The 27,044-nt window shown below is 53.0% G+C and overlaps 1 protein-coding gene and 2 long non-coding RNA genes across 23 annotated transcripts in view; 1 reads left to right on the plus strand and 2 right to left on the minus strand.

Annotated features, from left to right (window-relative positions):
* MSI2 (musashi RNA binding protein 2) overlaps window positions 1–27,044 on the minus strand; it is a 391,805-nt gene that overhangs the window by 17,361 nt on the left and 347,400 nt on the right. For 5 of the 19 annotated variants that reach the window (XM_077852563.1, XM_077852562.1, XM_077852575.1 and 2 more), the window contains 2 exons: window positions 15,622–15,645; window positions 14,240–14,320 (listed from right to left, as the gene is read on the minus strand). The exons of 1 other annotated variant lie outside the window; for it this stretch is intronic. In XM_077852563.1, coding sequence (XP_077708689.1) covers window positions 14,240–14,320; window positions 15,622–15,645 — 105 coding nt within the window. Of the gene's footprint in view, window positions 1–10,679; window positions 10,730–14,239; window positions 14,321–15,621; window positions 15,646–27,044 lie in introns of all 19 variants that reach the window. 13 more of the 19 variants (XM_077852564.1, XM_077852568.1, XM_077852576.1 and 10 more) reach the window with 6 other exon arrangements.
* LOC144286299 (uncharacterized) lies at window positions 160–10,673 on the minus strand. Its single transcript, XR_013354352.1, has 3 exons — window positions 3,474–10,673; window positions 2,938–3,009; window positions 160–2,159 (listed from the first exon to the last, which is right to left on the minus strand). It is a non-coding gene; the product is annotated as an uncharacterized LOC144286299 (long non-coding RNA).
* On the plus strand, window positions 3,841–10,992 carry LOC144286298 (uncharacterized). 3 transcript variants are annotated; one of them, XR_013354351.1, is made up of 4 exons: window positions 3,841–4,226; window positions 6,661–7,232; window positions 7,955–8,158; window positions 9,959–10,992. It is a non-coding gene; the product is annotated as an uncharacterized LOC144286298 (long non-coding RNA). The 3 variants fall into 3 exon arrangements; XR_013354350.1 differs by adding an exon at window positions 7,655–7,703 and having other exon boundaries at window positions 3,843–7,232; window positions 9,959–10,964; XR_013354349.1 differs by having other exon boundaries at window positions 3,845–7,232; window positions 9,959–10,961.

The raw sequence follows: 27,044 nt of genomic DNA on the forward strand, positions 1-27,044 counted from the left end.
CTTTGGGAAACAGGGGAGATCAACGTGAAAGATGGCTGTTTATGGTTTGGCTGCAGCAGGTGGTTTTAAAACTCACATCCTGCTGCCTCTTCTGTAAGTTCACTGGTTCCAGACTCCAGGCGCACACGGGTTAGAACCTGCAAGGAGCGGCAGATAAGGAGACTCCCAGAGCCCACCAGCACCCACGCAACAGCGCACTGAGCCTGGGGAGACAGGCTGCGGCCTCCACTGCCACCGGGCCAGGCAGCTCGAAAGGCCCTGGCTTCCAGTTCCTGACCACCCTGCCTTGAGGACCGAAAGGAAATAAGGACAGGGAGTGAGGTGCCAGGGTGACTCCCTCTCCTTGTCTGTCTCTCTCTCCAGAACACTTTGGTTGCTCTGAGTGTCTCCTACTTTAATCCTGAGAATGTCCCTTGCTTTTGTTTGGATCTGGTGACTGTCTATGTCCCGAGGCACAGCCAGCTCTATCTGGTCAACAAAGACACCAGCCTGGCTTCTCCCCAAACTCAGCCACCCTCGGTGCTGCTGGGCTGTGCGTACTCTCTCGTGAATTCCCAGCCTGCCTGCTGCCCTCGGCCAGAGGCATCGGATCCTAGCTTCTATCTTGTGAGTGATTCCACTCTCTGCAGGCTCAGCGCATGTTTCCTGCACCATGTACTATGACAAGAAAGCACCATGGAGTCCAAGGCTGGACCTACGTATACTCGTAGTACTCTCAGTCACGATGAAAAGCTTTGTCAGAATTTGGTAACACTGGGACGCCCGGGTGGCTCAGCAGTTGAGCGCCTGCCTTTGGCCCAGGATGTGATCCCGGAGTCCCGGGATCGAGTCCCACATCAGGCTCCCTGCATGGAGCTGGCTTTTCCCTCTGCCTATGTCTCTGCCTCTCTCTCTGTCTCTCATGAATAAATAAAATTAAAAAAAAAAAAAAAAAAGAATTTGCTAGCACCCTGTCCCAGTTAGGGAAGGTGGAGCTACTACGGGCAAAGTTGGGTTCAGAGGCAAGAGGCACACAGTTCCAGAAGCTGTGGCTTCTATGGGTGCCACTCTGGAAAGGGAATTGCTAAGTACTAAGCATCTACTGTGTGCCAGGTACACTGGTGGGTGTTTAACCCCATCTTTTTTCATGCTCCTGACAACCTGTAGGATGGGTCCAATTGCGAGGACTACAGTGGTGCAGGAAGCTGTCTCGGAAGTGTCTCTGACCAGACTGAGCCCAACTTGAACTTGGATGTCAGGGCAACTCCCAGCTCCTAGTCAAACAGAATCCTGCTGCTCGGCTGTCCTTCCCTGCCTTCTAGTCTGACAGGACATCTTGTGTTTATTTGGATCTTTGCCTCAGACACGTTGCAAGGACAGACACCAAACCTTCCCCGTTGGACTGCTGGCTCCTGAGGGTGAGGGCTCTGTCGCCCTGTCCAGACTGGGGGCTCCCTGGGGTTGGGTCATACCTGCCCTATGAGATAGGGGACCACGTCTCTCCCGAAGGACTAGACCACCCTCCTCTGGGCCACATCCCAGAATAAGGCCGGGCATAAGGCAGGTGGGCAGGATTGCTATGCTCAGGGTGGGGAAGAGGGGACACTGCCAGACAGAAAGGGAGCCCTCCCACACCTGAGCCCTTATAGGGACGCGTCTGGAATGTGTGACCAGAGGCCTGGTTTCAGTCCCAAAGACCACTGCATTCTGCTGGGGTCAGTCCGGTTGGGACCAGCAGTATTTACTGCCTGGTCACTCGGAATGGAAACTCGCTGCCCCAGGCTCTACTACCCGGGGGGTAGGGTGGGGAGGATGCCCAAGGGGTAGCCCCTTGAGGACCTCTACAAAAGGCTTTCCACTCAAGCAGCCTGTCTTTAATGATTATAAAGGCACAGGAGTTTAATCCATTTTTGATGTAAGCACTAATAGCTCTGTGTCCTTGAAGTTCAAAGCGGGTGCATACATGTCACTAATTAGCCAAGCACGGAGCCATTCAGCTCCCTCTTATGTTTCTAATTAGGTCTTTAATAACAAACAAACTCCGACCTTACCAAAAGGCCCCCATTCATCAGACAGTCAAAGAGGGCGGCTGCTTCCATGTTTATGGCTGCTTCAGGCCGTTGGTTCTATATGCACATGCTCTTAATCTCAGCTAGGACAGGCCTGTCCTCGAATCTCATCTGTGAGGACAAAGACCCCTTCAGGCTGCCCTAGAGGGATGGCCCTCCTGGGCAGGCAGGACAGCCCTGGGCTCCCAGGCTGCAGGCTGAGGATCCAGACCAGCTCTCCTGGTCATGAGATGAGGTGGGGGCAACCTACCTGGCTTGGTTCTATTTATTCACTTGAGATATGGATGCTGGTGATAAAGTCATAGAGATGGTGTGAAGCTGACAAGAAGCTGGTGGTACTTGAGTCCAAGTTTTAACTACTACTGAGGCCTGGGGCTGACCCTGGTCGATTCTGATTTGATGGGTCTGCAGGGTGGCCTGGATACCAGGAATTTCAAAAACTCTCCAGATGATTCTAACAAGCAGCAAGGTTCAAGAACCACCGTGTTGGCCCTGGTCTCTTATTGATGGTAACTGTTAACAAGTCTACCTTTATTAACAAATACCATCCAGAGGGCCAAACCTTAAACATTTAATCAACCATACCCAAGGATGGAAATCTGACTACAGGCTCTTTCTGTGATACTCACAATTCTGGAATACTTCTGTCCCTCTCACTCCCTCTATGTATGAAAACAATGTAGGACTGATTGTTTTCAAATGCATTCTCATCACTTGGAAACCCCTGGCCTTCTCTCCAGTCATTCTTCTTAATTTTAAAAGCACTATCACTACCATGCCCCCCCACCCCCAAGAGATTGAGAGCTGTGGACACAGCAGCTATCTAGAGCTACAGAGTTGAAAGGTCTGCAAGCACCCTCTAGTCTGAAGCCCTTTGCCCAAAACTCACCCAGCCTGTTGGATGGCAGAGCTAGACCAGAATCAAGCCTTCTGATTCCCTACTCTTTCATGTTCTTATCCTCTTTAAAAAAAAAAAAAAAAAAAAAAGTGTTTATTATTCTTATCTGATTACTCCACAAGGCAACCTGGTCCCCTAGGATGGTGAAGGGTTATAAGGGCTGAGCTGTTTCTATCCCAAGGCCAGAGCAATACAGCTGTGGGGCCAGTCCCCGAACCCAGTGTAGCCCTCCAGCAAGTCATATCCAAGCCTGATTGGCTTTTCTTGGAGCCAGGTGGTCGGGGAGACATTGAAATCTCAGGGGCTGCCTCTGTGGAAGGTCTGATGTGCCTGGAGTGGAACAGTCTAGACCCAGAAAAGTCACATAAGGTGGCCAAGGATACACAGCAAAACTGGATCATCCAACAGCAGTCTAGGTTTTCTGGTCTTTTCTGGAGGCTGGGTTAACCCCACCCCTGCCTGCCCCACCCCTGACTCCGGGGCAGCCTGGGTCCCCTGTGTGTCTGTAAGGCTCAGTCTCTCTTCACCCCGGAGGCCGCCGGGAAAGTCAACCTTCTGCAGGTTACAGTCAGAAATAACTTCCAGAAAGAGAGCCTTCGCCTCCCACAGTGCTCTACCACAGGCGCACAGGTCTGCACTGATTGCTCACCACAGACCTGGACAGACCGTTTTATTAATATTAATAAGTAACCAGGAACAAAGGGCCTCTTTATTTTTAGCTTTCTCTAATTGCGTAGTAATTACTCATCTACAAAACAAATGAGCCCCTGCTCGCTGTTGCCATAGTACCGGGTGCCCAACCTCCCTGCAAGCTGATTGGCCGAGGATCCCGGGCTCCCGCCTCCGGCCCCGCCCCTTCACGGCCATTGGCCCAAAGCAAAGCCCCAGCAACGGGGCGGCCAATCCCCTCGCAGCCCCACGGCTGGGCTGGGCTTCCCAGCGACCTTCCAGAGTCAGGCCTCACTGCTCACCGAAGGGACGTTGACTCATCCCTAAGGAGAGCGGGAGAAGGTCTGTCCTGCCCCAAGAGGCCCTCCCTGGCTCCATGGCCTCGCTTCTTTTGGGCAGTGGCTAACTTCCTTCAGTCCTGTTTCAGCTAAAGGCCCCTTTCACAGAATAATAACTACCTTCAGGCTGGCTCCCTCTTACCCGACCACGCCTGCTCTGGGCCTCCTTTGTCTGCCTGTGGTCGGAAAAGGATTCAGGGACTGGAAGCCAGATCAGAAATGTCAGCCGAAGCCAGACACAACCATGACCTCAAGTCTGCGACGCAGAAGCAGGTGCAAAATGTGCATATATAATGCTTCCTGAGGCCTCTTGTAAATGGTTTTAGGTTCTCTCTTCCCCCAAGGATACAAGGGCAGAATTAAGTTGATGGGCAGCGGTGGTTTGCCCTTGAATAGGTGTTAAGAATGCCGACCTCTGCTCAGGAATTGGAGGGGCTGGTATGATGGAGCATCTGCTGACATGGCTGAGAGCACAGATGTGACAAGACAGACCCAAGTTCCAATCTTGTCTCTACTACCTCTGACAAGCTACTTAAGCCACGGTTTCAAGATTTAAAAAATGGGAACAAGATAGTGCCCTCTTTATAGGATTATGAGAATTAGATGGGGGTAAGGCAGGTGGCCGTAGCACAGTACTTGGCTCACTCATAATGGAGCAGTTTTATGAATATGACTATTATCATCATGTATTAAAATTGCGTGGAAGGTGTCTCTAGCATCCTATCCAACCACTTGCAAGATATCCTTCCCTTACGGGAACTCATAGGTTAGTGTGAATGTTGAGGTGCTGGCTGGAACCTTCCTATCCATGCCACACAGTAGATTTCATCGTGTCTCCCTCATCCTGACAGGTCCAATTCCAACAGCCAATCACAGCTGTTCAAAAGCATTATTTGCCTACCTCCTGTTCTGCAGGATTCCAAGCTGGCAAGGGGAGACCTTTTTTATTAATATTAATAAGCATCCAGGAACAAAGGGCCCCTTTACTTTCTGCTTTCTCCAATTGCATAATAATTAGTCATCTACACTAAGAATGAGGTCGACTTCACCTCCTGGAGTACTGATGGTTTATATTGTTGGAGAAGGCAGGCACCATTCTGAAATACATGCAAAACATGTTCCATAGAGGCAGAACGCCGCCTCTCATCCAGAAGACCTCACCAATAGGGAAGGACACCAAGGACACAGTGTTGTGTTGAGGAGGGGCACCCCAGGTAGGGTTAATCAGGTGTGGCTTCCTGGCACACCTGGAGCCAATTTTAATGGAGGGAGCAAAGGCAAGGACAGAGGAAGGTGGACTGGCTGCGACTGCCATGAGGGCACAGGGGTGGGAATCAACAGCCTCAAGTAGGGAATGAGTAATAACTTGTTGGCAGAAGCAAAAGAGAGTCACAGAAAAAGGTGGAGGATTGCAAGGGAAGGCCCTCCTTTGGCAGCCTTGCTCCCCTTCCCTTGTTCTAGGGACTAGAATCCTCCACCCCAGGGATTAGGGAAGGGTCAAGCTGTGTTCTGTGGGGCCGCTGCCAACTTGACCTTCCTGAGCTGGTTCTGTCCTTACCAAGCTCCACTGCCATAGAGCATATGAACCTCTCTCTCCCACCAGTATGACTGTAGTGATCTGGTTTTCAAGATCTCTCAGAATCTAGTCTGTCTTGACCTCATCAAGCCTATTAGACAGCCTCCCACTGTCCCCTCAGCACTGGCTGTCATCCCACTGCCAACCTGTTATCCAAATTCTCTCACCTGAAGCGTCCTCTCATCTCCTGCTTGAAATCCTGTGGGGCCCACGTGAGTCTTGCTTCCTGTCTGAGCTTCCCTGCCTGCTGAGTACTCTCTGACCAGGCAGGAACGTAGTTTTACTGAAGCTCAGCTCTTTTATCCAGTGCATGCTGCGTCCTCCCCAAAAGACTGGGAACTTGTTGAAGGTGAAGGACCATGCCCTGAAATTCTGCATCCCACCCCAGACCCCAGCATGATGCTGAGCCCAGTTAATCAGCTAATGGATAAAAGCCAAAGGCCTGAAGCATCCCTTACTGGGTAGTGACAGATGAACATTTATGGAGTGTTTACATGATGTCACCTGTCCTCCTGCACTCTCCTCTCTAGTCTACCCTGCTGTCCAACATACAAATCTGATGTCACTTCCTGGGGTCAGGCCTCTCTGAAGTTCCCAGTTGTCTGTGTGAATCCAGGCTCTTTCACAGGGCACCAAAGGCCCTCTGCTCTGGCTCTGCCAGTCCTCCAGCTTTATCTGTGGCTGCTCCCCCCATGCCCCTCCCACCCCCATTGCACTTTATTCTCTAGCCAGAGTGAGCCATTTGTAGGGCTTCAGATTCACTCTACTGTTTTGGGTTCTGTGGCTTTGCACATGCTGTTCCCTCTGGCTCTTGGGGAACTCCTACTTGTCCTTTAAAAGTAGAAACACTCACTACTCCCCTGTGAAACCTTCCCAGACAAAGCCAACTACTTCCTCCTCTGGGCCCTTTCTGTTACTGGATTTATGGCATCATACTGTAAGTACCCGTCAGCCTCCATGCTAGGGTGGGAGACACTTGAGGGCAGGGATTCATGCTTTCCCACCCAGCAGCATTCATCCTTCCATCTCTTTATCTGCACCCAGACTGTCCTTTGGAAATCCATTCTTCTCCTTTTATTCAGCTCAGAGGGGGTTGGATCCCACCCTTAGTGACTGGTTCTCCCAAACCAGGCCTTAGCCCAGCAACACAAAGCTCTGGACTTCTGCTAGAATTCAGGACCATCTGACCCTCTCTTCTTCAAGACAGGCTGGTGGGAAGCAGGAAACCACTGCAACCATTTTGCCACCGTAGGAAAGCCAACATAAAGACAGCATTGAAGCAAAAAGAAAGACAAAGTTAAGGGAACTGCAAAAAAAGAGCCCTGAGCAGTCTAGACATGAAGCCTACTCTTCTATGGAGCTTCCAGGATGCTGGCCAACAAATCCCATATAATATTTAACCATGCCAAGTTGGGTTTTTTGATATAGCCCAAACCCAAAGCGCCACACGTAATAATAACTACTGTTGTTGTACACTTAATAAATATCTGGTGAAGTAAATTCTGTGGCAGATGAGCCCTGAGCCCAGTTCTGCAATCTACACCTGACAGAAGGGCCTGTGAGGTATAGGGACCTGAGTTCTCCACCAATCCAGCACCGAGGCTACTGGATTCTCTCAGCATACTCCGCGCATGGGGGGCATCTGGCTGGCAGGTGAATTCTTCATGAACACACACAGTTTCTCTGCAGGGTTACTGAAGCAGGTGAGAAGATCTGGGTTCAAGGTCGGGGTTCTTCACCCTTGACCACAGCTTTGCACCCCAGGTAACCAGTTGTGTGACTTTGGGTAAGTCATGCAACCATTCTGCAGATCAGCTTTCTCTTAAAAATAAACATGCAGAACTGGAACAAAACCTTCTGCTTTCTTGTCCGTCTCACGGGCTAGCTATGGTCACAGACATGGCAATCTAACCCCCGCAGAAACGCAAGGAACCACGATACACCCAGGCCTGTGCTCCTTTGATGACTCTCACCAACATGTGGGTTCACCAACTTCTGGGGCTCCCCACACCCTACAGTGGCCCCACCCAGCCCGGGGTGCAAGGAGGGAGTCCCTCTGCCCATCTCTATTGTGCTCTACATGCAGCTTCCAAGGGCACCACCACACTTTCTACCCTTGTTCCAGATAGCAGGGCCTGGGCTCCTGAGCCAGCATGAGAGAGAGTGCCAACCAGGTACTTGGGGGCAGGGGGGCCGCGGGGAGAGGGTGTTAAACAGGGATGTGTCACCCTCTGAAAATAATTCCACTGATTTAAAAGACCCTTAATATCCTCCCCCCTCCCCACTCCATTCACTTTAGAATTAACTTATACTGAGGTCTAGGCTTCAAGGCTAGTCACTAATTGCACTAGAGTTGATTTATCAACTGCACGGTGTTTCTATTACAAAATTATTGATCACAGCTGATGTATTTTATCCTCAACAGGGTTGGTCCAAAAGCCCTTGGAAAGTGAATGAAGCAGAGGTCAGCAGTGTGCAGCTTCACGTTATTATAAATTCACTGGGATTACTGAAATCCAGTGTGGGATTCTTGATGGTGAAAGACCTGGCTCTCCCAGAAATGAAGATTTTAATGACAAACTGAGAAATGAGGTGCCCATCCCCAGGACACAAGGCAGTGGACTGAGAGGTAAGTCTGGCTGGTTGCAGCAGCTGGTCATAACGGGTCACAGATCTGTGCTCCCTCTGGGCTGCTGCACTGGCTCCGTGCCACGGCCACAGATGTGGCGCTTTCCCAGCGAGAGGGTGTACCCATGACCCTACCCTACCCCCATATGGGCTGTCTTGGCATCATAGCGCCCAAAGGATGCCTGCAAGGGAGGCTGGGTGGGAAAGAAGAAATGATTGCCCTGCAGCAACCCCCTTCCTGGACGTCGGATCCTGCTGACAGAGGTGCAGAAAAGCCATCTTCAGAAATGAAGGCAGCACATTGATCCATTTTCCTTTTTAAAATGAAGCTGACAGTGTGAGAAACAATGCATCATGGGAAATAGGGACTTAGCAGGAATCTGGATTCTCAGACCACTGAAGGCAAGACATGTTGTCTGCCTTTATATTCCTTGGTGCCTGGCACAAAGCAACCTTCAATGCAGGCTTGTTGAAAGCAACACCTGGGAACCCTAAAACTTATGCCACAAAGGATGCAAATAATTCCCAGATCCCTCCAGCAGCTAGAGGAGTGTATGGGGGACGCTACTGTTCACACCCCCAGCCCCTAACACATAGAAGGTGAAGGGTGTCAGGGGCACATGGACAATCCCCGGGATGGGCACGCCTGCTTCATGAGCACTCACATCTCCTCTCCTTTATGGTTCAATCAAGGTCAACCTATTTGTTCTACCTCCTGACTTGAATTACTTTTGTTCATTTTACCCATCGGAACCGAAACTATTAGGGATATCCAGTCACAGGGTAGCAAAGCCATTTCCCTAGCAGAGCCAGACCTGGGATTTAGGCCAATAAGGGGGATTTTCGCTGGCTCTGCCTGCTGCCCACCCTCCTTCCTGCTCAGTGGCCTGCATCAGTCTGCAACTCTAGCACCCCACCAAAGCCTGCCGCTTCCGGCCATTTCCCTCTGCCTCCCGCCAACCCCCCTGCGGGATGGCTCTTCCCATATTTCCCTTCCTGGGCCTTGGGGCCCTCCTTCGTCTGGTGGCTAACTGGCCTGCTCACTTGCAATCCCTGTTCATGCTGACGGTACCATGCACCACTCCCCAAGGAGCTACCATTCCCTTCTGTCATCTCACACTCTTCTGGGAACGTCGTGGACTCTGTGACCTCCCGGGCTTCAGTCTCCCATAATTAATAACTTATCCCCTGAAGGTTTGGATCCCACGGTGCCCTCCTGCAGTGTTAGGTCAGAGCTACCGCCAGCCTGACTTAAAGAGCAGGTCCCAAGTGGCAACTACTTCGCATCCCATCAACTTGTAAAGACTAGTTACAAAAGCTCTCTGAGACCCCTGGCACTCTGTTATGGCTTGTCACCACAAATGTAGGGGAGATAGTGTATCCAGGGACACTGACTGCCCATGCCCCTGAGCTGACGGCAGAGGCTGTGGGACTGGGAAATCTTCCTGGGAAGATGGAGGGAAAGCGTGGCCTCTCTGAACATCATAGGTTCCCCTTCCCTCTTATCCCCTCCCCTTGGAGCTGTGCCAATAATCTCCGCACTAGCAATGTCACCACTCTGACGCCCCTTGCCACATCCCACCCCCACCTGTTCCTTGGAGAGCACACGTAAAGGCTTCTCCTTGATCTTCACCAACCGGAAGAACAGATGCCAACCTTTGCTAGGACCCAATGCATTCCCTGTGTGCGGGCTGAGGATCTGAAGATCTGAATCCTTTTCCCCACCATGTCTCATTTTCCCTCCACCCTGGGGACTAGACCATGTAGACAGGACTGCTACATGGACCTGTTCCCTTGACAGGCTGGATGTGAGCTGGCCAAGGACCCAAGGCATAGAGGGCTTGGAGGAGCCTGGCCGGTGGGCCTTAAGAAAGAAGCAAAGACTGTGCTCTGTTCAAGAACCACAAGACAAGAACAAAGGGAGAGCTTTCGGACTCCTTCTGATCCTGTTTCTGTTCTCTCTTGCTACAGTTGGACATTATCAGCAGAGATCTCAGTTCGGAAGGCTAGAGCTGAGGGTGGTGACCCAGTGCTGGACTGGGGGAGCAGGGAGTGTGAGGGGAGGTGGTGGTGGCTGATGGCGAGAACATGGATCCAAGCCCCTTGGCAACATTGAAAATATGGAGCCCCCTCTCTTCCTGGTCCCCCACGCTATCCTTCAGACAGCTGTGCTGTCCCGGGCTATTGGAGGCCCTGTAATATCAACTCAACAATGCATGTTCTAGAGCTACGGCTACCAGGACATCTACTACAGTGCATGCATTTAGTTCAGTCCCACAGAGACATACACTCTAAGAACAGGCAGGGGAGGTGTGAAATGTTTTACTGGACAACAGGTGTTTTGGAGTTGTAACTAATAAAAAAAAAATCGAAAACGAAAGTGTACAAAAAAAGACATTTCTCGAGAGTTGGATATGAGTTTGTTTCTTGAACTGTTTCATCTGAACAAGCAAAAACATGCAAACCAGCTGGTACTAACAGGAAGCTGGACACCGAGAGAGGATTAATAGGTGTGGACAAACCTTCCCGCTGAGCGTGCTCAGAAGAGTGTTTGAGAGGAGGTGTGCAGATCCTAGTGTAAGAGAGGCGGGAAAGTATGCCTCAGAGACACTCTCTCACCGCAGCCCCAACCAAGCAAGAGAAAAGACAACAGAAACATGACTCTCGCACTCACCACCACCGTCAGGAGCTCATGTTACTAGACTGGAATAAAGCTGGCAAGTATAAAGTACAGTAAGGGGTCCTGGCTGGGGCCGGAGATGGGCCAGGGGGTGGGCGGGGGGCTCAGAAGCTCTTCGATTGATACACAGACCCACCCCGTGTTGTCACCCAGAAATAAAATAGCCTGCAAATCCGAACCGCTTTTCCCTCACCTGAGTGTGTGTGGCGGGGGGAGTGGCTGACCAAACTGGATTTAGGTTTGGGTGGGACATGATGAGGCCATCAGAACTGAATGAATACGATCAAAATAAACAAACAAACTCTCGACTGAGCACAAGAAAAGATGACATTTCAGACTACTGGGTGAAGGTAAAAGAAAAGTGACCACTGATAGTGAAGTTATCTAGGAGTCGGCAGGGGCCTCCCCTGGCGGGGGTCACCTGAGCCCTGCTCACCTCAAGTCCTGTGTGAATTAGGAAAAGGCGGGCAGGCTGCCCCGAGGAGGTGGCTGAGGTGGGTGCAGAGCTCAAGGCCCCCCTGGACCTCCTACCCTGACACCATAGCCCTGACAGATTACCAGTTGCCAACCTGAGCAAAATCCAAGCTGCTTCCCCCCTTCCCCTCCACAGCCCTCAGCAGGTGCTTCCACCTTAGGAAGCTCCCCCAGTACGTCATAATATGGAAGGAAAAAACCCCCAAAGCTGTGGAACTAGACAAAAACGAAAGGCAAAATAGGGCCTTCCATAGGATGCCTGATTTCTAGGCCAAGCCTGACAGCCAGCCCCTGGGGAGTGGAGGCCACGTTTCCTACTGTTTTGAGTCCCCTGCCAGGTTCGGCAGAGTACCAAGCTCAAGGTCACTACTCCCACAGACTCCTTCCTATTAGACAAGGTGCCTGGACTTGTGATGCCCTCCAACAGCTGAGGCTCTTGCCTGGGGGCTAAAGGAGCATCCTTGTCCCCTGGGAAGGAGCTGGCATGGGGAGGGTAGGGTTGCAGGAGCAGGGGAAGGCTAAACCAGTGATCACCTGCTGGCTTAGGCTGATGCACAAACCCAAATGAGTCTGTGCAGCTCCTCTCACATATCTGCCAAAATGCCACCGAGGGGCTACTACAACAGGTAAATAATTGGCCATCTGGCCAGGCTTGGAGTCCAGGTTATTTTCTAGAGGGAGGAAGGGGGACAGTCCTTACAGGCCAAAATGCACTAAAAGAAAGGCAGAGATCTTCATTCCCCAGGCTTGTAACCCTGCTCCAGGTCCAAAGGGGGAATGGGGGTGAGGGGCTGAGCTACTCTGGCTACACGGAGGCAGGTGTCTTCCGGCCCAGGTGGTGTTCTGAATTTGGCAGGCACAAGCTAGTCGTTGCCCTGGGGCTCGCCCCCAGTCCCTGACCCCCAGGCAGCACTGGGGGGTGCCCTGCAGCTTCTCAGCCGAGCCTGCACCCCTGGGGCCAGGCACCTCGGAGTTGAGGATTTACTCCTTACACTAACCTAGGCTGGTGTGGGGCAGGTGGTCTGGGAGCACACTCCTGAATAGAATTCACTAACAGTGCAGCGATGAGCATGGCTGACCTCGAATGGCCCCTGGGAGACTTGGCTCCCGATGGAAATGGCTACAAATAAAACACCACTGATCCTGGAAAAAAAAGTGTGGTTGGAGATGGCTCTGGAGTTTGGGGTTAGGAGTTAGGGGGGATGGGTGGGACTCCTGCCTGGTTCTGGGGGTCCGTGAGAAGGTAGGGGTGGCGGGGGGGGGTGCACAGACCATGGGGAGACCGCTCTCAGACTCTCAAAGAACCCCATGCTGCCCTTTAAACTTGCCATGAAGTCAAGGAGAACGGGGGTGGGGAGAGAGGCAGGGTTAATTTCGGGTTAAAGTTTAGTTTCATAATCCAAGTTATAATAAGAAAGAAACTGAACGGAGAAAACAACCAACAACACTCAAAAATCTCGAGTTTTCTTTTTGTCGTCCCCCCCCACCAGGCACAGGTAGGACAGAGGCTCGTTTTGTAACGATACCAAAAAGCACTCAAGTTAAAAAACCAAACAGAGCAGGGAAACAACCAGGCAGCAGCGCGCCCCGCCCCCAGGGCAGGGGCACCAGGGGACACCGGCCGGAGGGCAGGTGGGGGCAGCGGGAGGCTGAGCTCGGGCGCCCAGCTCTTTGGCTACCTGGCCCTCGGCAGCCCCCAGAGAATTCCTGGCCCCTCCAAACAAATCCCCAGTGGGTGATTCCAGGGAGTGGATCCTTTGTAGCTCGAGGCAGTGCCAGTTTGCATGGAACGGAGTTTTACTGATGATTCTAAAGGGCCTCACTGTGCCAGTCTCTTATCACTGAGGGTTTGGGTTTTTGGCATTTGCCCTCTGGGCTTTTAATGCCCCATTTCCTGGTACCCCCCAGCACCTCCCTCCCCCTGCCCTCCTTAGAGCCCTGGCAAACTGCTTCCCTGGGTGCTCCAGTGCCCTGTCTGCAGGGAGGGCGGGGGCGGGGGGGGGGGAGTGGGAGGGGAGCTGCAAGCCATGGCTAGTCTAGGAGGAGCCAGGACCTCTTGGCAGCTGGGGCATGGAGGCCAGGAGGCCTCATTGGGAGCCCAGCACACAGCAGAAGCCCCACTTGCTCAGGAAGGTGGGGAGCATCTGGGGGAGAGGGGCATAAGGTTGTTCTGGGGCCTGGTATCCTAGACATACCCCAGCTCCAACCTGGCCCCATAGTGCTGCTGGGAAAATGAGCCCAGCCCCACAGTGCTCACCTGAGGGGCTCCAGACCTCCTAAAAGGTTGGGTTTGGAGACCAAAGGACCAGAGCAATTTTGTGGGAGGGAAAACCCCGATTCCCTTGGCAGGGTTAGGGTTAGGGTTAGGGTTAGGTCCAGGAGCTCTCTGGTCTCTGCTCTGAGGAGTCTGGGATGTGACAGGGGCTTCAGGAAATCACTCCATTTCCCTGAGCTTGGGACTGGCCCTATATCTGGCCTTGGCCTTCGGAAACTGGGGTTTGGCCACCTGCCAGGTGCGGTGGAGGGGGTGGGGGGCAGCAGCGGGCCAGGGGCTCTGAGCCTCCCTCTTACAACCTGGTGCTTCGCTCTTGGGAACGAAGCCTTGTGAAGCAGTGAACGCCGAAGGGGAAATGACCACAGGTGTCCTGCAGCCAGCTGTCTGGTGAAGGGGTCATCCAAAGACAAAAACAAGTTCACTGGTCTTTTTTTTCAAGGAGAGAATAGTAGTCTACCTTTGGTTTGCAGTCCTGTGACTGACCCCCACTGGGAGCTGCCCCGGGTGGCAGGGCCTCGCCTGCGCCCCCCTGTCCCCACCCTCTGGGCTGTGACAATAGTGGACAGACGCAGCCACACAGATCCAACAGGGCCTTTACCTTCCCCTGCACACTGGGGCATGCCTGGGAGCGCCTGTCCCGTACACCTCCCTACCTGATCCTCTTGCCGCTGCCACCGCCGCTGCCGCCACTGGTCCGTAAGCCGCTGCTGGGAAGCCTGGCGGGGAGAGAGGAGCTGGAGTGAGGGTCAGACCCTGGAAGGGCCCCCCCCCCCCTTGCACAGCCTGGGCTCACAGGCCGTGCTCCACCCCCTTCAGAGGATGGGGATGACAAGGGATCTCCTCGGGGCAGCTTTTGGGAGGGACACAGGTCAGTGGCTCTCAGGCTTCTGGAAGGCACACAGAAATAATGTAAGAGGATTAGGAGGCTCTTCTCTTGGGAGCAGAGCGGGGTCCCTGTTGTCCCTGTAATGACTGGGGGGGGGGGGCAGGCCCCCAGAGTGTGTTCTAGGGCAGGGCCAGCATGGCCCAGGGGTCCCTGGAGCAGTTGGCCCTGAGCCTCTGGGCAGCACAGGCACATGCACCAGGAGGTGGCTGACCTCCAGCTGCTCTCCTAAGGCTCTGCTGGTCTCCTCGGCTTAGCTGTGGACTCTAGCAGCGTCCCAGCCCCAGGCCGGAGGGCAAGCTGTGCTGGGAGGCCCGGCTGACTGCCTGCGTACACCTGTGGGAGGCAGCTGGGGGAGGGAGTGGGCGGCCGTAGGGACCCATGTGGGGTGAGCCCTGTGGCTCTGTCTCTCAATTTCAACCTCCTGGGGCACATTATGGGGATTTCGATCTGGCTTTCCCGTCTGAGCTCCACATCCTGATCAGGTCGCAGGTCGGCAGTGAAGGGTCTCCTAAGGATCCCCATCAAGTGTTTGCCTATTTACCCCCCAGGCAGCAAGGCTGTCCCAGAAATGGGACTGAAGGCCAGAAGGGACAAAGTGACCAGTGTGGCTGCAGAACACCCAGGGGAAGGGAGAGGTGGGCGGGTCCCCTCCCGTGGGCTTCTCTGGGCCACTGGCATGATGCGCACACAGCCACGCACGGGGATGCACACAGATACACGCACGCGCACGCAGAATGCACACCGTCTGCCATTCAGGCAGACTTTTCGAGGCCTGATTTCAACTGTTGGGGGTCTGATTTCAAGACCCATTTCCAAAGACTGTGGTTTTCAATGATGCGTCAGAAGCCAGCAGCAAACAACAAATAGCTGGCCCGCTGCTCAGCTTTAGCCACGGGGGCCTTCCAAATACAGAACCGCTACAGGACAGAGTGGGCAGCGCGTGCACCGTGGAGAGCAGGGAGCAGGAGGGAGAGGAGAGAAACAGAGCCACCCCCGAACACAGCCAACTAGAAGCCCACTAAACTCTAAGACTATTGTCCTAGCTACATGGATCTACTGGGGAGGAAAAGAAGTTCAAAAGACAACAAGCTACTCTAAAAAGGTCAAGCTAAGCTACTTAAAATGTCAATGAAAAAAAAAAAGACATACTTGCATTTAAATATGGTAATAGGGCTGTTGAAAGGGGAAAAAGAAAGATCCAGGTGAAATGAGGGTACAAGGTCACCCCTGGCAGCTGGAATGGGTCTCAGGGCTCCCATGAAGGCCACACACACCTGCCTGGAGGCTGCTCCCACCCTCACCCCCCTACGGACCCCTGTTGCCAGAAACCAATGGAGGCACTCCCCCCACCAAGTCCTTTCCCCATCTCTTCCAAGCAGGATCTAGAGTTCTGGAGATGTGGGTAGAAAGTGCTGAAGGAAAATAAGGAAGAAGTCCAGTTATTTCTCCTTATCCCAACCTCCAGCACACAGCCCCCCCACCCCGCTGCCCTGCTGCAGGAGCACTCAAGCAGGGCTCAGGCGACCCTGAAGGAGAAGGTCAAGTTATTCTTTTTGCACTCCTCATCGGTACTTGAAACGGAAGGTTTCCCTGGAAGCATGAAAAAATGTGGTGGGGGGAGGGGGAGAAAAGCTGGGTGGGGGGGGGGGCGAGTTTAGTAAATAATAAAAGGACATTTAACAAAAGGCCTATTTTCTGGAGTACAGTGCATTTTTGACAAAAAAAAAAAAAAAAAAAAAAAAAGGTCCGAGAGAAAGAGGAAGAAAAAAAAACTTATCCAAGAAAGGAAATCCATTATCCTTAATCTCAGATAAAGGTTTCTGCTGGAGACTGAGCATCAGACACCGCTAAGGGCTGGAATTTCATCTCAACCATCAAGCAGCGCTAAGCAGACTGACAGGTGTGAGAAGAGGGCCGAGGAGAGCTCAGTCTCCCCCCAATCCTGGAGAGAGGCACCCATAGCCCTCATAGTGACTGCATTTGAGACGCCAGGGCCACAGCCCCAGGACCCAGCCCAGCTCTGAGGGACTCTGTCCCGGACTACTTCTGCAGCTCCCTGCCAACCCCCTCCTGTCCTGCTAGGCCATTCAGATGCACTGATCACCCAAATATATTCTTCAGATGACCTGGTGGATAAACCTGATGCCATTACCAGGGGGCCCCACAGGCTGTCCTAGGTGGCTGGGCTTGTGGGGTATGGGCAAACACAGATCCAGGAAAGGTGCGTGCATGCGTGCGTGCGTGCCTGTGTGTGTGTGTGTGTGTGTGTGTGTGTGTGTTGGGGTGAGGTTGCCCCAGCCAGGGGCTGTCAGAGGCCAAAGAAGCATCATGACCCTGACCTAAAGCTATCCTGATGGAGAAGAGCCTGTCTCTAGAATGGCAGGAGGCACCCAAGGACCAGGAGGCCCCAGTACAGGGACCCTGGTGGAAAGGAGCCCTCCTGGGCTAGACCTGAAAAAGCTGAGGGTGCAGAGAGGAGAAACCTTCCAGCCTTGCCTCGTGGTCCTGTTTTCAGCATTTCTCTCCAGGCTGAGGAGCCAGGGGTCACCTATGACGGCCTAGCTGTCTGGGAAACCTCTCATTTTATTTTTGAAGGGAGAGGGGGTCTGGGCTGCCAAAGAGAGAGATGCCCCAGCTGGGGGTACTCAGGGGAAGACCTTGGGGAATTAGGCAGAAGGTCTGACAGGGCTCAGGCTCCTCGCTGGGGGCAGAGCCTCTGGTTCATGGCTGCCCCAGCACCCCACTCACTGCCCAGAATAGATGGGCATCTCCTCTCTGCTACCAGGAATGTGTGGATTTAAGGCCCTCCTGAATACAGCCTGCCTGGCCAATGCATGAACCAGGCTTCTTGTGAGGCAGGTGAACATAAATCTTGGGTTCAAATCCTGGCTCAGCCATTTACTAGCTGTGTGACTTTGGGCAAATTGCTTAACCTTTCTGTGCCTTGATGTCTCCATCTGTAAAGGAGATGATGATATTCGTGCAGGATTAATATACACAAAATGCTCAGATGAATACTGGCCAGGGAGTAAGCTTACATGAATATTAGGTGTCATTTTGATGAAGCCATCAGCCCTGCCTTTAAGACAGGACTCCCCCACGTGGAGGGCGGCTCCACTTTCCCCACGATGGCCCACATGGTCAGAAAGTCAGAAGCACACAGGAGTCTGGGATTCTTTACTCATAACGGTGGCCTGTAATCCTTCATGTTGTCCTGGCTTCATAACGTCATTTTAGTGGAGCTGAATTTCCCTGGCTCAAGATTAGAGGATGCATACTGTTTAGCTCGCACAACAATGTCTGGACCAAGTGGGCTGGCATGACCCTCCTACTCTAATACTTCCTGTTTCTTAGTAGTAAATCAGGTAGAAAAGAAAAAATGTTTTGCTGATAAAATCTCAGGGCCTGGGGGCTGAGGTTGCCCACCTGGGAACTTAGGTGTTAGGAATGTGGTCTGCTCCTCCAGTTAGAGAAACCTGCATTCAAAAGAGGGGGCTTGCAAACAAAAGAGTACTGCTGACAGGGGCACCTGGGAGCTTTGTGGTTGAGTGTCTGCCTTTGGCTTAGGTTGTGATTCCTGTGTCCTGGACTCAGTCCCATATGGGGCTCCCTATAGGGAGTCTGCTTCTCCCTCTGCCTATGTCTCTGCTTCTCTCTCTCTGTGTCTCTCATGAATCAATAAAATCTTAAAAAAAAAAAAAAATACTGTGGATGGTAGAACTCCAGGCATGGGCAGGTGCCATGCCTTATTTAATGGCAGTCAAACCCAAAGACCCAGTCTTGCTAGTCTGAAGCTCCTCTGCCTCTCGGATGGGGTAAAAGAAGGATCACTGTGCTTGGTGTCAAAGCCCAGCCTCCGACCCCTGCTACCCTAGTCTTGCTGTGTAACTTGGGCACAGTGCCTCATTTCTCTGGGCCCTGAGTAACCAACTCGTGTCTACTGCAAGGAGGTGAGGTCAGATGGCCTCTCAAGCTCCCTCACCTCTGACCCTGCATGATCCTGCCTTCCAGATGTAAAACGATGACAAATCTAAGTCTCTGTCACCAGAAAGTGGTGCCTCTGGGGTTGGCATGGACACACCTCCGGGGTTAGTAACTCATCTAAGTAAAAGCTGTCACCGTTCCACTGACAGTGAATGAGACGCTTTTCTGGACTTCTCAGAGCTGTGAGAAACTTGATGGCAAATTAGAAGTCAATGGCACTTCTGATTTTTTTTTTTTTTTTTTTGAGCACTATATGACACCACACCTACTTTTTTACTGCTTCTGTGGCACTTACTTATTTCTGCCTCACCTAAGCAGTTATTTTTATGTGCACATCTTATTTCTCTTGCTAGGTGACAAATTCTTCTAGGGCAGGGACTGAGGCACATGTCCCACTTAAGGCCTAGTGCAGAGGCCCCAAAGAAGATCCTCATGGGGCATCAGGATGCCCTGAAGAGGTGCGTGAGAGCCAGAGCTGTGAGTCACTGCCCTGGGTGAACTACAGCTGAATGGCAGTGCCGCGGGCACATGTAGCTGCCTCTCCTCATGTGGTCCTCCAACCCCAGGGCTGAAAAATCAAATGCCCACAGGAGCGTAATTAACCAGCAGAAGGGGCTGGGCGACAGCCACCAGGAGCGCCTTGTTCTGTCTCCCGTGCTGGCCCACACCCTGTTGCTCACTGGACCACCCAGCAGGCCTTAACAGACACGGAAGCCTGGGTCCTACCCCCAGAGATTCAGATTTAGCTGGTTTGGGGTGGAGCCTGGATGGTGGGCTTCCCGGGTGATCCCAGTCTACAGCCAAGGGCAAGAACTTTTGGTTTAAAGGCCTTCAAAAATTTTAAAAAGTTAAATCATAGTGCACATGTACACAGTCCACAGCTCTGCTCCCTTGTGGAAAGAAAGGCCCTCCTGATGACATGGCAGTGAATCTAATTCTTGGGACCATGTCTCATGAGATCCCCTGCAGGGCCTCCATTCAGAGCAGTGGGTGTCTAGCCTGGAGCGGGGGAGGCAGCGGGCGGGGTGAGGGTTTGTTAATAATACACTAAGAATCAAGTGGGGCCCACATCTTTAGTAAAGGCCTTCCAGATGCTTCTCATGCACCCAGTGGAGGCAGAGAATCCCTGACTTAGAGGAAGCCTTACCTTTTAGTAAACACGGAAAAGGTGGCCCTGTCCTGTCGGGTGTGGGGGTGTCAGGTTAGGCAGCTCTTTCTTTGCATCCTCTTCCCTGCCTGGCATGAAAAGATGCCAGCCTGGGAGTGGGCTGCCAGGGATATGGTTCTGGCACAGTCACTAACTATTTCTGTGACCTTGGATGAGTCAGTGGGGCCTCTGTGCCTCTTGCAGAAAGAGGTGATGAGAGAATTCTGAGTTTCCTTATGGCTCCAACAGGCTGTGACTTTGAGGGGAATCTTTTAAAACACTTTCTTGTAATGTGCATTCTCATCCCGAATGGTCCATTATGAAAGCAATTTTTCCTCTGTTGTGTTTGCTCAAAGCCCTCTCCACCCCCCTTCCCTAGCACGTCCTGCATCTCCCCCACTAGCAGTTTCTTTAGATGGTTCCAACATTCTTGGCTAAACCCAACGTTGCTTTACTGAATCCAAACACTCAAAAAGAAGCAACCCAAAGAGGAAAGTGTCACCCAGAATGTAGGAAACACATCCTAAAAGAGTTTAGAAAACGCTACCATCTGTCATCTGACTGGCCCAGGGCCCTGCCCACCTGCTGGGCAGGCCTGCCTGGTGTGATGGGGCTCGGGGCTCATTCTTTTAAAAGAAATACACAGCTTTGTGCAGAGAGACAGAGCAGTGGCTGCAAGGGGGTGAGGGTGGATAAAGAGTGGATGATGCATTTTTGAAATAGGTGGACCTACTGATCTATACAGATCAGAAGTGAGGGCCTCAAGAGGTGGGACAATTGATAACCCAAGGGGCACATGAACATGATCGAACTGTAAAACTTTGCTTTGAAGAAAGCTGCTGCTATGTGTCCATATTGGGGGGGGGGGGGGACACACAGGGAAGGGGAAAAAAAACAAAGCCTGAGTTCCTGTCATTCAAAATAGGAATCTGGTTTCCCCACACCTTTTTAGGACCAAGACTGACATTCCCTAAGGATACCAATAAGGGCATTGTCATAGAGCCTCCTCCCCCTGCCTTCCACTTCCTCAGGAGAGTGCTGGGGCTCCTACTGGGGCAGAGGTGCTGGAAAGAGTGGAAGTGCTGGGGTAGAAGGCAGAGCGGCCAATGGGAAGTGCACAAGCAGGGAAAGGCCTCGCAGCTGGGGCCTGGTCCTGGATCCTAAAGGCCAGTTGCCTAAAGGAAGTGAGAGGCTCCGGGGCCAGGGGCCCCAAGGGTGTTGGCATCCACAGCAAAGGGATGGCACAAAAATTGTCCCAAGCAACTTTTAATACAATTGCTGTTTAGCTTAATTTTCTCTGTAGATGTTTCAATGTGGGATAAAGGGAAGATACTCTGCACGTCAAACCTGAGTAGTTTTACAGTCTGGTTGTCAGAGAGCCTCTGTTTGGATGAAAGGGTTTGTGGAAGCATAAAACCGAAGTCAGGGAGCATCCTTCGGACACGACAAGAAAACTGCCAGGAGAGGCAAGCGCAGACCTGGGGTGCCCGGTCAGAAGCGAAAGCTGTGTGCTTGCCTGCAGATTCCTTCCAAATCAGAGGTGCTCAGGGAGCAAAACAGAGTGCCTGCCATCACCATGCCCCCGAGCACCAGCAGTGGGGCCAGGTCTGCCTCCCACTCCCACGCGGACCCTTGTGGCTTCTGATCTTCCTGGTGACTGATAATGAAGCTTGGGAATGGGCCTTGGTCTCCAGCCAGGGCTGGCTTCCAGCTCAGAGCACAGAGGTGAGGGCTGCAGGAGGAGAACTGAGAACACACTCTGGGCTCTGCTTGCTTGGGCCCTGGGGCTCTTCTGGGAGAAAGGAAGCTGAGAGCTCCACCTGGGCTTTGGCCCAGCACCCTTCTCCCTGGGCCTTCCTACTCCCCCAGACTGCAGAGAACTGGGGCCTGCAGGTGCTTCTCAGACCCAGGGACTCTGCAGGGAGCTATGTCAGGGCCTTCTCCATCTCCAGACCCTTTCTCAGGCCCTTATCCTCTCTGTAAGTATTTACTGAGCACCTATCACATGCCAGGCACTGTTCATAGCAGTGGATGAAAATAACATGTTTTCTGCCCTCACGGAGCCCGTAGCTGCTAGTCTGTGATGAGAAAGGGGGCTCTCTCTACCTGTGGGACCATGCTGCATACAAACAGCTCACTGGGAAGGAGAGGAAGTTGGCCAATGATAAGCAGGGCCTTGGATAAAGGGGAGCTATGGCTCACTCTGCCAGGAGAAGAGAGGGATCTACCACGGACCCATCTAGTTTGTAACCAGGCCCTTGCGTCTGCCTTAGGGTCTTTTCATAGCCGAACTCAAGACCTGGGTGTGGCCACACCAAACTGCTTGCAGAGGAGGGCAGCGATCAGGAGTGCTGGTCCAAGGGCCAGCATCAGGAGAGGCTGGCATGTGACAAGTGCTCTGGCTCTGGCTCCGGCCCTACAAGGACACTCTGTTCAACATCAAGAACTCTTTCTCCAGCAAGACCTCAAGAGGGAGAATGTCACAGGGAGCTCATTCCCAAACCAGCCCTCGCTGCTCCCTGCCAGCAGTTTGTGGTAACCCAGGACCACAGAGCAAACATCTGCCTGTCTCTCTGTGACCAAGACCACGGTGCCTTCAAGTGAAGGGATTCCAGACTAGTTTCTAGGGTTACGTCAGCAAGTATTCTGAGAGTTTCTCCTTTCATGAGTCCTCCCTCTCCCCAGTCCTCATCAACACTGCAATCTCTGCTTGTGAGATGCTCACCCACCTACCACCAATGGGTGTCAGGACAGACCACTGGTCTAACTATTGGTCCTTCTAGAGCTCACTGTTTAGATGGCTTTTTATTTTTTTAAATTAAGATTTTATTTATTTATTCATGAGAGAGAGAGAGAGAGAGAGAGGCAGAGACACAGGCAGAGGGAGAAGCAGGCTCCATGCAGGGAGCCCGAAGCGGGACTCCATCCCAGGTCTCCAGGATCATGCCCTGGGCCTAAGGTAGGCACTAAACTGTGGGCCACCTGGGCTGCCCCTAAATGGCTTTTTAAACTTTTCCTGATTCCTGAAATTTCAGATCCTGAGTCAGAATTCTGTTTCCTCCCCACAGGGTCTTTTTGCTGGTCCATTTAAATATAAATGGCCTAAAGTCTCTTTGGGCCTCCTCACCATGCTTCATTCTAAATGGGCCTTTCCAATGTCTCTGCCACAGCACGGTTCCAAACAGCACCCACCTCCATGGACCAGGACCAGAAACACTCAAGCCTTGAGCACCCCAGACTTTTTGCTGAAAGACCCCAAGTCCCCCCTTTTGTCCCATCACTAGCTCAGTGAGTAAAGTAACATCTGTGATCTCAACTCCCTCTGCCTGCCCCCTCCCTGACATAAAACATAGATCCTACTCTTTTCGTGGCCTGAGATAGGTAGGATGTTTCTGAGGTTGACTGGCAGAGACCATGGCTGCATTGGGCATCACTGATTGGTGGTCTGTGGGATGGTCAGAGAGTCTTGGGAGAGAGCCTGGGGTGGTCAACGAAACACTCTGGGGGCCCAGGGCGGCTGTTATTTACCAACTGGCACAGCCATATTTGACATTTGTAACGGTGCGGAGGCATCCACTGCACGCCAGCCCGAGGTGAAAGGGTAAAGGGTAGAACCTTCTCTACACCTGTTTCCTCATCTGTACAATAAAAGAACCTGGCCTAGATGGTTAAGAAAACAATCATCACACCAGTAAGAATAACAGCAGCTGCCAGGGTGGCACTATCCACAGCCAAGAACCCAGAAAGTCCCTTCTAGCCGGGCCCTTCCTAGAGGGGCCCGGGTCATCTCAATGAACTGGCACCGCAGCCCTGCAAGGAAGACGTCACTAGTCTCATTTAACAGATGAAGGACTCCAGGGCCAGAGAGGTTGAAGGAAGCCGTACAGAGTGCTTAAAGCCAGAGGGTAGAATGCCATCTCCCACATGCACGAGATGTGACCCAGAACAAGTGACGAAACTTCCGTCCCGGGCTCCCTCTGCTCCCCTGTAAATGTGGTTAATGGCACCTCCCGGCAGGGCTGCTGTGACATCCGATGAGATGAGGGCACTGGGTGCTCAGCACAGTTATCTGGCACGCGGCAAGCCATCAGTAAGTGGAATAATAACTTTTATTTCTATTTTTATTATTATTGCCCAAGGTAATAACAGTAGTGGAGCTGAGAACTCCCTCTGGAGCCTTCCTATTCTAAAATCCTATTAATTTACATGACATTTCACATCCAAAGGGCTTTCATAGATAACATTTATAATTTGCTTGTGAGTGATAAGGGTAGGTTTTATCCGAAGTGCAAGCGCTAACTTTGGCGGGGTAAGGCGACAGCGGGAAGCCAGGGGCTTGCATGGCCCTGTGACATCGTGACCACAGGTATGGTCGTGGATCTCCGAGCTCTGGTGTTCGTGTCATCGGCTGAACTGGCTGCCCTCTCGCCCTCAGGCTTGTGCAGCTCCTCACAGTTCCCCTAGGAAGGCCCTGGCGAGAGGAGCTTCCTTGGGTCCTTCCATCTCAGTGGAATCCTGCTTTCTTCTCTGCCCCTAACACATGCCCTATCAAGGCAACAGCGTGTCTCTCTGGTTCAGCACCGTGTCCCCAGCATTGAGGGCAGGGCCCATGACATGGCAGGTGCTTAAAAAGTATGTGCTGGATGTGTTAAGTATGGACAGGTGAAGGATGGTGAGTAGGTGGGTGCAAGGGGGTGGGGGGAACAAGGCGCCTTTTCCTGCTCCTAGCCTTACCTGAATCCTAGCTTGTTCAAGGCTGGTACCAGAGACCAGATGAAGAAAGTCAGGAAAGATTCTAAACATGGACCACTAAGACGGTTACGGCACTGGCCCTAGACTCTCCCCATGAAACGCCAGGGGTGCCCTGGGGCCAGCTAAACACCCGCTCAGGCTCAGAGCAGGGCAGTAGGGCCTCCATGGGGCATTAGCAGGCTGTGTTCTCCTCTCCCTCGACGACTGAGTGCTTTTGGGCAAGGCTCTCCTGAAAAGAAGCCAGCCCTGGCAGCTAGCATCCAGGATGTGCTAGGCCGGCTCAGCGGTCTCTACAAAGGCCTTGACCGGCAACAGTCTCCTAAGATAAGGGTGGGGTCAGCATCTCTGGCCTACACATTCATTCCCTGGGGCTGGGAAGAAGCAGCACTGGCTTCCCCAAGACAAAGTCTGTTATCCAGCTGTCCTGGCCCAGGCAATGGCACAGCATCTGCCCTCATGTGGGTCACAATGAACAGAGGCAGGAATGTAAGACATCTAATGCTTTCGTGCCTTTAACTTGCTGGTCCCTGGATACGGAACACCCTTCCCTAATCAGCTGCCTGATGAAATTTCTATTTGCACTTCAAAACTCAGTTCAGGTATCATCTCCTCCTGAAAGTCTTCCAAGCAAAGTCAATGACTCCCTCCCCCCTGCTCACTCTGCACACCAGCCAGACTGCATAGGAGCACATCTGGCCACGAGTGGGATGTCCTCCAGGCTCTGACTGCCTCGCTCGCTTGCTCAGCATCCCTGTGCCTGGGGAGGACCCAGCCTGGGGCAGGTGCTGATGACCTTTTCCAGACACTGCAGAAAACATTCTCGTGCCCCTGCCCTCAAAACTGAAGGCACAAGGAGGAGAGGGAGTGACTCCAGTGGCTGGGATCTCTCTCAGGGGCAGGAGATCCAAGTTGGCCTGCAGTCTGGGAAGTGTCTCTGGATAAGACTGCTCTCTCTCAGCCGGGGGAGGAGGGTGTGGGGGCCACACCTTTGCCTTCTGGTTTGTCCTTGGCTGTCGTGGAGGGCACGAACCCCCATCCCTCAGGCCTGGTGTGGCCATCTTCCTGTAATTTCACACTCAATATTCTGTTGTTTTGTTCTTTAAATGGCAAGCTTTCACCTGTTCTTGCTGATGGAAGTTAAAACTGGAAGGCTTGAAGAAAGGGGATTCCATTGGAGCTGGCAGGCTGAGCGGGACTCTGCGAGCCTGGTGGTACAGGCACCCGGGGAGGTAGGAGAGCGGAGCAAGGACGACAGTGCAGGGGTAGATAGATGGGATCAGAGGCTGCGGCACTCAGCCCCCCTGGAGGAGGAGGAGGGACAAAGACATGCCAGTTGCCTCCCTTGTGCCGCTCCTGCCCCTGCAGGGTCTCCTCCTCCTCCTCCTCAGACACGACCCTCCCCTTCCCCCAAGCACTGTATCATGCCTCATCCCAGTGCCCCTGTCAACAACCTGAGAGGAAAGGGAGCCCATGTGACAGATGGGGAAACAGAGGCCCAGAAGGGGCCTTACCCTTCCAGCAAGGGGAGGGTAAGCGCTGGGTCTCTCAACTATGCCCTGGGAGAGCAGTGCTCCAGGCTTTTGCATGGGGAGCCGAGCATGCCTTTGCTTACATTTCCCTTCATTTACGCATTGGAGCTTCAAGAGGCACGGAAAGCTGATTGAAAGTGAAACCCGCAATTCCCGTCAATTCAGATCGCTCCAATTCATTTCCGCAAACATTTATTAAGTGCCTATTAGGTCCTGTGCTCTGCTTTCATCTGGGAATCGCATCAGCTCCTGGTTCTCCAAGTGGAGGGAGAGTGCGGTGGTGAGGCCCACGCACCCCCGGCCCCGCGGCCCCCCCACCCCCACCCCGCGCGGCCCTGCCACGGGGTGTCACCTGTCAGTCACCTGTCAGTCGTCTTCCAGAGCAGCACATCTGTGTTCCTGACTGAGCCTGCCTTTCACATTCACAAAGAGGACAAACCCCAGGACTCACAGGGCCAGGGGCCCGCTGGCCGGAGAAGGAGCTGGCTCGTGATTTAAAATCTGCCCATGGATCCAATCTGTGCAGGGTAATCCCTGGGGACAGCGTGAGGGCCAGGGCCGTGCGGATCAGGGTGGGCAGCGGACAGATGTGCGGGGGCTGACGTGTCACCGGGGGCCCCTTTCGAGGGAGTGTTTTGTCTACAGAAGCGAAACATGGAGCTGCGGGCGCCCGGCCCACGGGGTGAGGTTCGGGCAGTGCACCCGGGAAGCCGACCACCTCGTCTTAGCATTTCGAGGTCGGCTCTCCGGGTGGCCCCGTTCTGGAACCCAACGGGAAGCAACGAGCCAGGCTGCGCTGACAGAGCCTGGGGATCCACCAGGCCCAGGGCGCCGCCGGGACAGAGGTGTGAGGAAAGGGCCCCTGACACACTTCAGTGGGGCGGGGGACAGTACTGGTGTTTACATTTATGACCAAATGAGGGGTCATCTTGGCCGCTAGTTCTACAGTTCCACCACGGCAGCCCCGGTATCACCGCCCCTGACTAGGTGGCAGAGGCTGGGGAGGGAGGTTTGCTCTTCTCCTTCCGAAAAAGAGGCCCGATCCTGGTATCACGTCTGCTGCCGAGTGGGGTGGGCAGGAAGAAGGGGTGGACAGACGGGCTCTGGGACTGCTCCTCGCAATGGTCCAGGTGACCAGTCCAGGCAGGATCCCGGGCATG

Source organism: Canis aureus, chromosome 16 (assembly GCF_053574225.1).
Source record: "Canis aureus isolate CA01 chromosome 16, VMU_Caureus_v.1.0, whole genome shotgun sequence".
Lineage (NCBI taxonomy): Eukaryota > Metazoa > Chordata > Mammalia > Carnivora > Canidae > Canis > Canis aureus.